Source organism: Ascaphus truei, chromosome 1 (genome assembly GCF_040206685.1).
Source record: "Ascaphus truei isolate aAscTru1 chromosome 1, aAscTru1.hap1, whole genome shotgun sequence".
Classification (NCBI taxonomy): domain Eukaryota; kingdom Metazoa; phylum Chordata; class Amphibia; order Anura; family Ascaphidae; genus Ascaphus; species Ascaphus truei.
In genome coordinates, this window is record NC_134483.1 from 169,175,238 (window position 1) to 169,190,075 (window position 14,838).

The 14,838-nt window shown below is 43.1% G+C and overlaps 1 protein-coding gene across 2 annotated transcripts in view; it reads right to left on the reverse strand.

Moving 5' to 3' along the window:
• ALDH1A1 (aldehyde dehydrogenase 1 family member A1) overlaps window positions 1-14,838 on the reverse strand; it is a 115,433-nt gene that overhangs the window by 33,537 nt on the left and 67,058 nt on the right. For both annotated transcript variants that reach the window (XM_075598143.1, XM_075598154.1), the window contains one exon: window positions 3,830-3,934. In XM_075598143.1, coding sequence (XP_075454258.1) covers window positions 3,830-3,934 — 105 coding nt within the window. The remainder of the gene's footprint in view (window positions 1-3,829; window positions 3,935-14,838) is intronic.

The following is a 14,838-nucleotide window of genomic DNA, read 5'->3' on the forward strand; positions in this document are numbered from 1 at the left end:
GAGGTTTCCTTTAACAAGACTAACCGGTTCTATTTTCATTACTCTTTGATTCTGGAGATAACATTTGATTTCATGTTCCTCAAGTTAAGGTGCACAGCTGGTTCTCTGTTCCTGCCTCTTTGCTCTCGCTTTTTTGCTCCGATCTCTGATTCTATCCTGGAAACCTCTAGTTTATCCATTCTTATACGTCAGCAGACATGATCTGAATAGAGTTTTATATTTAGGAAAATCTGTAGTTTAAAACACAGAGACCAGACAGGGAGCAACATGCCTCCATTATTTTTACATTCCTCCCATCCCCCCCCCCCCCAACCTTACAAAAGGCACAGGTGCAAGCATTAAAGGAAACATATTTATCATTCTCTTCTATGATTGATGACATAAAGGTATTATTGTAGAAGTTTTGGAGACTCTGAACCTGAAATCACTTTCAAACCCTCCGTCCAACTAGCTCTACCACAAAGGCATATGTTTGAATTTACAGTTATGTCCGGAAATAATTGGACACTGATACAAGTTTTGTTATTTCGGCTGTGTACCAAAATAAATTCAGGTTACAGTTAAATAATGAATAAAGTGCAGTCTATCAGCTTTAATTTGAGGGTATTCACATCCAAATTGGAGGAAGGGTTTAGGAATTACATCTCTTTAATATGTAGGGACCAAAAGTAATTGGACAATTGACTCAAAAGCTGTTTCATGGACAGGTGTGGGCTATTCCTTCTTTATTTCATCATCAATTAAGCAGGTAAAAGGTCTGGAGTTGATTCCAGGTGTGGCATTCGCATTTGGAAGCTGTTGCTGTGAACCCACAACATGCGGTCAAAGGAGCTCTCAATGCAAGTGAAACAGGGCATCCTTAGGCTGCAAAAAATAAATAAAAATCATCAGAGAGATAGCAGGAACATTAGGAGTGGCCAAATCAACCGTTTGGTACATTCTGAGAAAAAAAGAACGCACTGGTGACCTGCAGCACAAAAAGGCCTAGACGTCCACGGTAGACAACAGTGGTGGATGATCGTAGGATCCTTTCCATGGTAAAGTAAAACCCCTTCACAACATCCAGCCAAGTGAAGAACGCTCTCCAGGAGGTAGGCATATCATTATCCAAGTCTACCACAAAGAGAAGACTTCACAAGAGCAAATACCGAGGGTTCACCACAAGGTGCAAACCATTCATAAGCCTCAAGAATAGAAAGGCCAGATTAGACTTTGCGAAACAATATCTAAAAAAGCCAGCCCAGTTCTGGAACAGCATTCTTTGGACAGATGAAACTAAGATCAACCTGTACCAGAATGATGGGAAGAAAAAAGTATGGAGAAGGCTTGGAACGGCTCATGATCCGAAGCATACCACATCATCTGTAAAACACAGTGGAGGCAGTGTGATGGCAGGGGCATGCATGGCTTACAATGGCACTGGGTCACTAGTGTTTATTGATGATGTGACAGAAGACAGAAGCAGCCGGATGAATTCTGAAGTGTATATGGATTATTGTCTGCTCAGATTCAGCCAAATTCAGCAAAGTTGATTGGACAGCACTTCACTTTACAGATGGACAATGCCCCAAAACATACTGCGAAAGCAACCCAGGAGTTTTTAAGGCAAAAAAGTCGAATATTCTGCTATGGCCGAGTCAATCACCTGATCTCAACCCGATCGAGCATGCATTTCACTTGCTGAAGACAAAACGTAAGGCAGAAAGACCCACGAACAAACAACAACTGAAGACAGCTGCAGTAAAGACCTGGCAAAGCATCACAAAGGCGTAAACCCACCGTTTGGTGATGTCCATGCATTCCAAATTTCAAGCAGTCATTTCCTGCAAAGGATTCTTGACAAAGTATTAAAAATGAACATTTTATTTATGATTGTGTTCATTTGTCCAATTACATTTGAGCCCCTGAAATAAGGGGACTTTGTATGAAAATTGTTGCAATTCCTAAATGTTTCATACAATATTTTTGTTCAACCCCTTGAATTAAAGCTGAAAGTCTGCACTTCTATTGCATCTCGGTTGTTTCATTTCAAATCCATTGTGGTGGCGTACAGAGCCAAAATTATGACAATTGTGTCTTTGTCCAATTATTTCCGGACCTAACTGTATATGTACTGTATGTATGAATATTTTGTTAATATTTTGTAGTCCCAATCAGCTATGTAGCACTTGACCATTTTTACAATATTACAATACAATTGCACAATTAAATTAAAACTTGGAAATAGCTGAAATGCATAATAGCAGCGCTAAGCAATGATATTTCGCAGCAATTCTTGTATTTTTTGAGGGATCAAATACTCATTTTTTGGATTGAACTGCAATCTTCGTTTATTTTTTTTCATCAGTCATTTAGACTCCTTTCAATAATAACCCCCAAAAAATGAAGGGTTCTAAAAAAAACACATCATGTACTGATCATACAATGCAACTTTCCATTTTCAGTTTATTGCAAAGAGTGTTGGAGGAGTAGGGCTTTGTCTGGGATTTATTACAAAACCAAAAGCTCCCTCTTCATTTCTGGTTGTAAAACACACATCAATGCTGCACCTAAAATGTTTTGCATATTGAAAATGAGGAACTTAATTACCTGATATGGCTTTTCTTATGAAAAGCTAAGGGGTAATTATTATTTTTAATACCAATGCTTCACTTACAATACAGTATTATTACACCTCTGTAAGTAATTAAGGTTTCATTTGGTTATTTGTCTCTTATGGTTTCCAGATAAGAACCTAGTTTTTGTCGAAATCTGAAATCATGCTGTAAAAGACATAAGCAGCCATACTAGATAGAAAGCATGGAGCCTTCGGCAAAGTGTGGCAAGACCCAACCCCATACCATCCCCACCTTTCCTCCTGCCCCCTCCCTCCCATCTTGATCATCAGTGACACACCGGAGAGGGGGAGGAGCCAGCTAGAGTAGTTAAAGGCAGGCAGTGAGTTACAGGGGGATCATACCGTGCCCTCACTGTTTTTTTCCGCCCTCCCTCCTCCCCCCCTTTTTGGTTAAATTCTGTTTTGTTGCATCATACTTGTATTGAATATATTTATATTTGAGATGTCTGTTGGGGTTATATTACCTCTGTCACTGCGGCTGTTTGGGGGTTAAATGCAGGGTACCCTTGCCAGATGGGACTCAGTTACGGTAATGCCTGGTGGTGGCATGGATGGTGAGTGGATGGGGCTAATTGTGCTTTGAGTACCTGGAGCCCATCTCACGGCTGACGTGTGGTCAGCTGAACGGCTGGGACTTTGGACGGTCTCAGCTAATGGGCCATGATTTGAACGTCATTGGCCTTACCTTGTGGGCCATGATTTAAGTGTCATTGGCCTTACCTGTGGTTTGAGCACTTTGGTAGGGTTAGCACCACCCCTTTTTCTATATATGATTAAAAGCCATGGTCATTGTACCTCCAGACCTTTGTGTGTGTGCTTTATTTGTAGGATGTTGTAGGGGTGGGGGGAGCAACATTGCCGGCTCTGAGGTCATGCAATGCTGTTAATAAGGCAGTGGGGACTATTCAACAATCTGCGCTGATAGCATATCAGTGTAAAAATTGCTATTTTTGCCTAGAATTGCACCTCGCTGTATTCATTGAGCTATTATCGCATACATAATTAGACGCTGTCGCATTGTGTTTAATTTAATTCTGTTTCCAAGTGGTTTGAAATAGGAAATATCATAGTTTAATGTATAAGCCTCATTTTGGGACAATACTTATGATGATGATGTACACATGTTATGTGCATGATATGGTAAATATTGCCTTGAGGTATATCCCTGTGCTGATTTCAACTAAATACAAAAACATGCTATCCCAACCTTACCTTATCTCCTTCTTCGACTTCACATATTTTTTCTTCTGTTGCTGGATTGTAGACAGAAAATCTCTTTCCACTAATAGAATTATGCCATTCATTGTTTATAAAAATCTGCAAGCAAGGAAGACCACAAATAACATATTAGAATGGGTATGTTAAGCATGGACAGTATGCAACTGGAAGGTACAAAGCTCTGGGCAGAAAGCATTACAAACTTTTAATAAGATATCATTTTCACTAACTAAGAAATACACTTCACTGTATAACTGCCGACTGCTGGAATTTTTAATGGTCTTGAATACATTTTGGTGAAAATTGTCTTTGGGAGATTTGTACTATGATACTGTATGTTTAGCTGTGCAAAGCACTGATCTTAATACTTTGGGGGTTTTGTGGATTTAAAGGTAACACTTTACCTAGAATATACGATAAACATATTTCATCTTTACATTCACAGCAAAAGTCATCATTTACTACTTGGAGAATAAGTTGTTTACCCATTTCAAACGAGAGGCGTCTTTACTATACAATAGAGAAGGTGCAGCTAATGGAGATAGCAATTAATGGTAATAACATATACCAAGAACTACATCAGTGGTTTTCTTTAGTTGGATTTACAATAAAAATCCATACATCACTCTTTTAGCAAATACGAAAACAAGTGAAAAGGAGGGAAAACTTCCCTCAATACATGATGAGAGGTTACACTTTATGATTAAGTGTATAAATCACTAAACATATTAGTAGACAAACCATCTCTTAATAGCTCCGTGTGAGGCGGCTTTTCGAAGTTTGAAGCAGTTTGGCAGCAAATTAAATATTTTGTTTACTCCAGTGAGAATAAACTTAAAAAAATGAATAATTATACTTGTCCATAATTTAAGAGAACACAAGTCATCAATAATTACACATAAGTCCATACGTGCCATATGGGTCAACTTTTCACCCAAGTGGGACTACACGTTACGTCAAACAGAAACTGCTTTTGTTTTTTTTTGGTAGGTGTAAAAAATACCATTCCACTTCATACAGATGGGGTGGTTTGGTGGTGGTGGTGGAACTTGGGCAAGTGATAATGGCTTGAAATGACTTGACAATAAATGAAACAGAATAGCTATGGGCATTTGTATGTATTTACACTTCTTTAGTAAATCTGATGGTTTGACATTTTCTAAACTGCATCTCGGTCGTCCCGCTCTTCTTCAGGTCTAGGTATCACCTTTAGTAACTTTAGACATTAACACCTTTCTTCAAAGTTCTAATGATATTTAATTATTTGGCTCACCAGATGTTGTTTCTTATAAGTGTTAGCTGCTTTCTTCTCATGTTTCTACTCAATGTGAAAATTTATCTCAAAAGAAATACAATCCATAGGAAACATCATCTCTGTAATTAATACGTTAAACAAAGGGGTTGAAATGAAAAAAGCTATAGAGCGCCTACCATTATAAACTCGAGCAAAAGTGGACCATATATTTCCAAACAAATATAATTTTAAAATATAAATTTGAGGGCTCAAAAACATATTTATTTAACTACTAATCAGTAACTATATGTAATTGCATTACATGGGATTGAAATTAAATTAATTTGGAGTTTACAATTACTTGAAGGCTTTTTGCTGATTACTGAAATCACACTGCTTGACAGTGATACTGAAGGAGTTTTGCCAAAAGGCACACATTTCCTTCAGATATGAGTAGGCTGGGTTTACCAGTCCTCATTATGCAGAACCCAAGCTGTGTTTAACTGTATATAGTCACATTTTTTACTCCTCCATGCATGGCAAGTTACACATTCATTTCAAAGGAAATTACTTTTGAGAAACCACAGGAAGCACTGGCTTAATTAGTGAGAAATCCAAGGTCAAAGAGTTAAGTTCAATTTCTTTTTATTATTTCCAGTGCATTCTGTTATGGTGCTTATGGAATAGAGAATTGAATGTTACAGTCGCTCTGGCTGGATACCAGCACTTATCAGACACACACTGTGCTCATTTCTTTCTACACCCTGCCAGTGGACCTCTAGACTGACCTGCCCTAGCCATACCATTCCAGTCCCACAGCCTTGTCCTGAACAGAGACAATCTGTTAAGTGGTGGTAAAATATGAATTACATTATTGTCTAGCTTCTTCTACATAATACTGTACCTTGTGTCACAAACCGCTAGTGTCATTAATAAGTGCCTTGAGTTATTCATTTTTGTAAATAAAGTCTGGCATAGCTACAAGTATGTGAGTTGTCTTTTAAAGGACCTATACCTAAAAAAAAAAAAAAAAAAAAAAAAAAACCTCTAGCTACAACAGGGGGTCTCCCCTGCTCCCTGAGATTCTTAAATGCCATGTTGATGCCCATATCTCATATTTGTGATGCGGGCCAATAGGAAGCCGCATTTTCTGTGGTACCGGCAGCCCCTTTACAGGCAATTAGCTCGGGAAGCAGAAATTAACGTGGTTTAGCTTCAAAGACCCGTTGTTTTCCACGTAATACATGTAGCCATGCTGTAAAATGGACTGCAGTTTCCTCTTCTGCTGGCAGTAAGGCCTGGTAAGTTATGGGAATGCCAGCAGTAATCATGGAGGTTTGCCCTCACACCCTGGTGAGGTGCCCTATGTGTGGATGGGAGTGGCTACATACTCTGAGTCCACCGTTAATGACATCAGAGATGTGTCTGCCTCCTGAGAGATATAAGGCACAGCACTGCTCAAAGTTAGTGTGTTGGAGTAAGGAGCAAGTCTGCGTTGAGACCTGGGGAAAGAGGGCACTAATGCTGTAACTAGTGGCCCTATACTGATAAATCAGCATCAAGTTGTTAACGCCATACTGTGTCCAGGGACCTGGCACAGGGGTGATCTCCCTGAGGGGAGAGGGGATCCCACTCCATTGGGAGGGTATACCTTTGAAGGGATCACGCGCCGAGATGTGCGGCTGAGTTCATCACTGCGAGGGGCAGCTAGCCCATACCGCAACTACAATAAAGATGCTCAAGTTCAAAAAATCCTTGCTGTGTGGGTGTGAAGTTATTGCACAGGAGGAGGCACCAAGAAGGAGTTCCTCATCAGAACCATCTTCCTGCGGACGCAGAGATCCTGATGAGGTGGCGGCGCTGCACTGGATATAGGTAGGACTCACGCACACTACCTCAGCTGCCTGTCTGGGTTGGCAATCCCCACACAACATCATGCGGGAGACTCAGGAGTCCTGTTGCCAACAGGTGCACCACCAGACACGACCATGTAATGGGGGCTGATTAGACCACAGGGGCCAATGTGAGATTGGGTGGGTCAGGCCAGGCCAGAAAATCCGTTACATACAAAACAAATAAAAATCTCCCCAAGAGATAACGCTGCTTTCATTTACATGTCCATATATATTTGGTTCTGTTTATCAGATTGTCTTGTCAATACAATTGCCTGCCAGACATTGTCCTGGAACAGGATTGGGTTTTCTTTCTGTCTTCAGGCTGCCAGCACTCCTCATCCTAGCAGTTGCAACAATGTTGCTACACCTTGTGGGTTTGTTGGCTTCAGCCAGTTGCCTTGGCAACCCCCCTGCCTTTTACCAGGATGGACTGTTCCCCCTCCCTTGCCAGGTGGTATTGTCCCAGTTAATTTCCCATCAGCCCAGACCAGCATGCTGTCTTTTAGTACTAGCAGCCATCTTGAGCAGTCATCTCTCCTATCCTGGTAAAGTTACTAAATTGTACCTATCACTATATCCTTCATTTAGCCCACTTCCCACATAGCTCCCGCTCCCCCTCCCCTCCATTTCTCTCATGTCCCAGTGTTCCCTCAGTACTTTTCCCCACTTTTTATTTGTACAGTATGTCGTTGCCCCAAATAAACATTTCAGCAAGAAAGAAGGTTCCCTTGCTTGATATATGGGATTGAGTTAAAATTCCTGGCCATATGCATCTATCAGGGTGTGCTTGGTCCAGAACAGACGTGTATGTACCTAACAAACTATCTAAAGTATGTCAGCATACAAGGTAGGTGTGTTTATGTTATTGCTATTATTGTCAGGAAGTAGTGTGTTCCCATAATTAATGTACAAGCTATGTGCAGGTGCATTAGTTCTTCATTGAACTGGCTCTTATGATTCAGCTCGGAAAAAGTATGGCTATATTCAATATGCTGTGAAGCTGCTTCACTATAATGTATGTCAGAGAAAATGTTAGTTCTGTTTATTTTAATGGAGCTGATCTCTTCTCCAACATAGAGAAGCGGTCTCACAGGCCATAGAATGGGAACCTATGTAAGAAGGGAAGGTTAAAGTAAATATCTTTTATTGAGGCATAGTGGGTTTAATTTTGAGAAATAAAAAACATTAGATGCTTTGTGGATTCCCCTTTCTTCTACAAATAAAAAAAAAAGTAAATAAAATGGTACATGGGTTTGTAATGAAGAGTTAGAATTTTAAATGTATTAAAACAGCAATCCTTACATGATTGGAACTGGAAGGGTCCGGCTACATTTTGCACTGAGCACCCTATGGTTCGCAGAATAATGACCTGTGCAGGTGCTCCTCATTGTGGAAAGAACATGACATTGCAGCTTCGTATTGGCTTGCCAATCTCACCAGATTTGGAAATGATAATGTTTGCCCAGGCGGAGATGTTAAGTCCAGTTACATCACCTGTGTTTGTCTCGGATACATGGGTGGCTCTGAATATAGCACACTTCAACACTGGATTCCCCCCAGTTCCAATCATGTTTAAAAAAATAAATCAATTGAAAAACTAAAAAGTTTCACACAGGAATATTAAGCTCAATATTCCGACAGATGAACCTCTGATTGAGTCATTTGTGCTGAAGCTGAGATATTTTCTAAAAACCTGACCAGTTGGGGGGGCTTGAGGACGTTCTTTACAATTCTGCAAGAATATCAATGTAACCCCTGTGTTGCTTTCTACACACTGGCTACTGAGCTACTTTTAAAGAGTAAAGAGCGAGAGATAGTAGATAGCACTACGGAAAGTGGCTAATTGTTGTGCTTTGGATGCTTACCAACTGCTCAGATAATACGTGCAGCCAACTTAGCCCCTTTTAAAAGTGGCTGAAAAGGTGATACTGCTTCTTTGAACATAATGATTGGTCTTTCCATTGATCAAACTCTCTCAGATATAGGTACTGTATATATTTAAAAAGAAAAAAAGAAAGACAAAGCAAACTTTTGCCCATAATGGCCTACTAGTAGTGTTAAATCAGCAATCATGCCCCAAACAGTTTTCTTCTCCTTTTGTATGTATGTATGTCTTTATTTATATAGCGCCATTAATTTACATAGCGCTTCACAGTAGTAACACGTGGTAATCATATAAATAACAAATAATACAAATAACAGATCTTGGGAATAAGTGCTTCAGACATAAAAGTAACATTTCGGAAGAGGAGTCCCTGTTACGAAGAGCTTACAATCTAATTGGTAGGTAGTAAAAACGTACAGAGACAGTAGGAGGGCATTCTGGTAAGTGCATCTGCAGGGGGTCAAGCTTTATGTATTGTAAGGATTCTGCTCGATCCGTGACGGGTTTTCACTTCGGTCCAGGTTTTCTGTCTCTCCTGCTCTTTCTCCTCTCTGTGGCCATTTTCGGTACTGGCAGCCTGCTTTATAAGTCTGCAATTACCATAGGGAGTCGCCGAGCAAAGTTCTGTGTGTTTGCAGCTTCTGCCGGTCTTTAAAGTTACGCCCTACCCTCTTGCTTGTTTTGAATTCCTGTTGCTGACCTCGGTCGCGTGACCCTGACTTCGCTGCCTTCCACCTGCCCTGACCTCTGCTTGCCTCCTTGACTTTGGACCTATACCACCTGCAGAGGCCTGTCCCCTGGACTTTGCAATTCTGCCACCAGCCCTGACCCCTGATTCCATACCGACTACGGTTACGCTTACAGTACTCTGTCCCTGGGTTGTGGTTGGTTTATTTGTATCCCTACCTCAGCCCTGCGGGTCCGCCTCCTGATCTGAGATGAGCACCATCACATCACCCAAACATGGACAACGCTGAGGTAGAGCGAGCCGTATCTCTCCAAGGGGAACTACTCGGAGCTCATGAGACACGCCTCGCCCTGCAAAACGAACTGCTGGCATTTATTTCAAGCCGACTTCAGGACATTTTTACCCGGCTGGACACACTCCAGGTGGATTCTACACCTGCACTGCCCTTACCGTAAGCTTCTCCAGCGCCAGCACCATCACCCCCTATGCCCAGGGAACCACAGGTCCCGACGCCTCTGTGTTATGGAGGGGACCCTATTGCTTGTAGAGGGATTCTGAACCAATGCTCGATTCAGTTTGAACACCAGCCCTCCATGTTCAGCACTCCCGATCCAGGGTAGCCTATGTCCTTTCCCTACTAATAGATGAGGCCTTGGCCTGGGCTTCCCCTCTGTGGGAAAGAGAATCCCCACTGATCAACGACTCCGTTGCCTTTCTCTAGGCATTTAAAAGAGTATTCGACACCCCCGGTCACGTCTCCTCTGCTTCAGCTTCACTCCTTCGAATCCGACAAGAAGTCCGTACTGCAGGCCAGTATGCCGTTGAGTTCCGAACCCTTGCTGCTGAGACGGGCTGGAATAATGAAACTCTGGTGGCAGCATTTTGGCAGGGGTTTTCTGAGCGTGTAAAGGATGAACTGACTTGCTGGGATCTTCCCAAAGATATGGAGGAACTGATTGCCCTCTGTATCAGAATGGACCTCTGGATATGAGAAAGGCAGACCGAGCGAGCCCAGTCTCCAAAAACCCCAACAATTCAGCTTAGCCCCCACTTTCAGACCCCTATTTCTACACCTCTCCCAGAGGAGGAACCGATGCAACTAGGTGATACCAAATTACCTGAGCAGGAGAGAACTAGGAGACGTGTCAGGGGACTGTGCGTCTACTGTGGGCTCAAAGGTCACCATGTCTGAGACTGTCCTAAATCAGGAAAACTCCAATGCTCAGTGAAGATAGAGGTATATTCTCTGGACATTTCTTCTATTCTTCCTTCACCACAACCTTCACAGACCTCCTGCCAGTTTCACTCTCCTGGGGACCAGCATCACTTTTCACTCAGACGTTTGTGGATTCAGGAGCTGCACGGAATTTCATAGACCACGCATTTGCAAAACTCCACTCCCTTCCTCTCCGTACTAAGGTGATTCCGTTACCAGTAGTGGCTATTGATGGAAGACCTCTGATACCTGGGACCATCACTCTCGAGACTAATCGTTTGCTGGTCATGGTTGGGGCACTTCACAAAGAGTCACTATCATTCTACGTGATTTTCTCTCCCTCGACAACAGTGGTTCTAGGACTTCCCTAGCTGCGACACCACAACCCCAAGATCGATTGAGCGACCAAGTCTATGCGGGAATACATTTCAGAGAACCTTCAGCGTGGGTTTATTCGAAAATCAAGTTCTCCCGCTGGAGCGGGTTTCTTCTTCATTTCCAAAAAAAACGGTTCACTCAGGCCATGTATTGACTACAGAGGCCTAAATAAAATCACTGTATAGATCCGATATCTGCTACCCCTCATTCCTGAACTCTTCGACCGCTTACGCAAGGCTACCATCTTCAAACTGGATCTTCGAGGAGCCCACAATTTGATCCGGATCAGAGTGGTGATGAGTGGAAAACAGCCTTCAATACCCGTGACGGCACTACGAATATCTAGTCATGCCATTTGGCTTATGCAACGCACCGGCCGTATTTCAAAACTTCATAAACGAGATTTTCCGTGATCTATTGGACCAATTTCTCATGGTATATCTAGACGATATCCTTATCTTTTCCAGTTCTTTGACCGAACATCGGGCACAGGTTAGATTGATTCTCTAAAGACTTCGGGACCACTCCCTCTACATCAAGTTCGAAGTGTCAATTCGAAAAGAAGAAGATTTCTTTCCTTGGGTACTTCATTTCTTCCCATGGGTTCGAGATGGATCGTGCGAAAGTATCGACCATGCTGGACTGGCCTTTACCGTTAAGTCTCAAACCGATACAATGATTTATTTGGTTCGCCAACTACTACCGACGATTCATCAGGAATTTTTCTAAGTTGGTTGCACCCATTAAGGCTATTACTAAGAAAAGGGCGAATCCTAAGATATGGTCCGCTGAGGCTCTTCTGGCTTTCGAGATGCTAAAGTCCGCCTTTTTTTCCACACCTGTGCTGATCCATCCAGATTCTATGAAACACTTTGTGCTTGAAGTGGACGCATCCAATCTGGCAGCATGAGCCGTACTTTCTCAAAGGAAGCATTTTCATGGGAAACTCATCCCCTGTGCCTTCTTTTCTTAAAAAAATTCTACCATGGCTATGAAAATGGCTCTCGCAGAATGGAGAATGGATTTGCTTGAGGGGACAACTTCTCCGATTTCAATCCTTACAAACCTCAAGAACCTCGAATACATGGAAGGGGCAAGGAGACTTGGGATGCGTCAGGCTAGGTGGGCTCTCTTCTTCACTCGGTTCAACTTTGTGATCTCATCGTCCAGGATCCAAAAACACCAAAGCAGACGCTCTATCTCAACAATTATCTCCTGGCGGGTCCGAGTAGATAGAGCAGGGACCCATCATTCACCTGCAAAGATCATTTCTGCCGTATCTTCATCACTTCTGCAACAGATTTTGCATGCTCAGGCAGAGGATCTTAGATTAACATCCACACGTTCGTCTAAATTATTTGTTCCTCCCCAATTCCGAAGTGAGGTATTGCAATGGGGTCATAACTCCAAGACGGCTGGTCACCCCACATCCTCGAACAAACTTTTGGTGGCAGAGCTCCGCAAAGACGTACAGGAGTTTGTGGCAGCTTGCGTTATTTGTGCTCAGATGAAGGTGCCAAGGACGTTACCCCATTGGTTGCTTAAACCTATACCAATCCCCACCCGTCCATGGACCCACCTCTCCAGGAATTTTATTGTGGAGCTGCCTCCCTCCATGGGTATGACTACCATACTGGTAGTGGTCAATAGATTCACACAACATGCCCATTTTGTTCCTCTTAGGAAGCTACCCACAGCATCTGAACTATCGGAGATCTTTATTAAAGAGATATTCCATCTCCATGGATTCCCGATGGATATAGTCTCAGATCGCAGATCCCAATCCATCTCTAGATTTTGGAAGGCCTTCTGCTAAAGAATTGGTATCTCCTTACATTTCTCTTCTTCCTACCATCCCCAGTCCAATGGTCTCATGGAAAGGACCAATCAGTCCTTAGAAATATTCCTCCACTGTTTTGTTTCTTAACTACAGAACAACTGGGTTGATCTGCTCCCATGGGCCGAGTTTTCCTGTAATTCCATGAAGCACGATTCAACACTGGAATCACTGTTCTTCTGTGCCTACGGGTACCATCCCGCTGCCCTTCCTCTTTCCAGTCCCCTCTCCAGATTTCCTGCAGTGGATGACAAAATCCAAGGACTCCAGTTACACTGGAAGAAAATCCAGGTCAATCTGACCAAAGCCGCTCTTCAGCAACAAACCCAGGCACATAAACGTCAACGACCACCACCTCTGTTTCAAGTGGGACATCAGGTCTGGCTGGCTCCGAAAAATATCCGCTTGAAACAGCCATCCTCCAAACTCTGGCCCAAGTTCATTTGACCGTTTAAAATCTTGAAACAAGTCAACCCGGTGGAGTTCAAACTGGAACTTCCGGATACCTTAAGAATACCCCCATTGTTCCATGTCTCCCTCATCAAGCCGTTCATCCAGAACACCTTCTCTCCTGCTACACTCCCCCCTCCTAAAAAGTTCTTGGTGGATGGCCAGGAGTAATTTGAAGTAAGCCAAATATTGGCTACTGTAGCCCGTAGATCCTGTGGCGGGCTAAAGTACTTGGTCCATTCGAAAGGTTACGGACCTGAAGAAAATTCATGGATCAGGTCCAGGTATGGTATAGTGATAAAGTGACAAAAGGTGCAAACTAATACAAAAGGTGTTCACTAACGGAACAGTCAACGGAGCAGTCTGGAGAGGAGTCACGGAAGGTCCAGCCCCCAAAAATAGACGACACCGGATCTGACGTCAGACGCCGAGCCGCGCGGGAACGCAGCAGAGCGGAGGCAGCGACGGAGGAGGATGGAGTGTCTTGGGATGGTGAGCCAGCCGGCTGATGATATCCTCCAGTACACTTATATAGTGTGACATGCCCGTTTTTATTCTATTTATTGTGAGTGCATTTTTTATACGTAGATAAAAGTTTTTTATACCTTGGTTGATCTGCGCTATGCAAGTCTGTTTCTCTCTCTTTTACTTGGGACACATCCATCTGAGTACCTGAACCGCCCTGACAACGCCACACTTATACATCTACCACTGACTGATTGTCAAACACCGCTTTTAATATTCTTACAGCTTGTAAATAGCCTTTCTTCAAGAGCCAAGACTCAAAGAATCCATCAAATCATATGCACTTAGGTCTATTTTCTGTTTTTTGTTTCTTCCCCATGCTCCCCCTGGATTTCGTGTCTCCTCAGGTCCAGGGATGTCCATACCTCCAACCTGGTCCGGGGGTTTCATCGAAAATTTCCTACCAAACCGACTTAGATCACCCGTAGGTCTCTCCTCAAGGGGGGTACTGTAAGGATTCTGCTTGATCTGTGCCAGGTTTTCACTGCGGTCCAGGTTTTCTGTCTCTCCTGCCCTTTCTGCTCTCTGTGGCCATTTTGGGTACTGGCAGCCTGCTTTATAAGGCTGCAGTTACCATAGGGAGTTGCCGAACAACGTTTTGTGTGTTTGCAGCTCCTTTTGGTCTTTTCAGTAACGCCTTACCCCCTCGCTTGTTTTTAATTCCTGTTGCTGACCCCGGACCATGACCCCAACCTCGCTGCCTTCCACCTGCCCTGACTTCTGTTTGCCTCCTCGACTTTGCATCTCTGCCGCCAGCCCTGACCCCTGATTCCATACCGACTACGGATACTCTTACAGAACTCTGTCCCTGGGTTGTGGTCGGTTTATTTGTATCCCTACCTCAGCCCTGCGGGTCCGCCTCCTGATTTGAGACGAGCACATGTATCATGTGTAT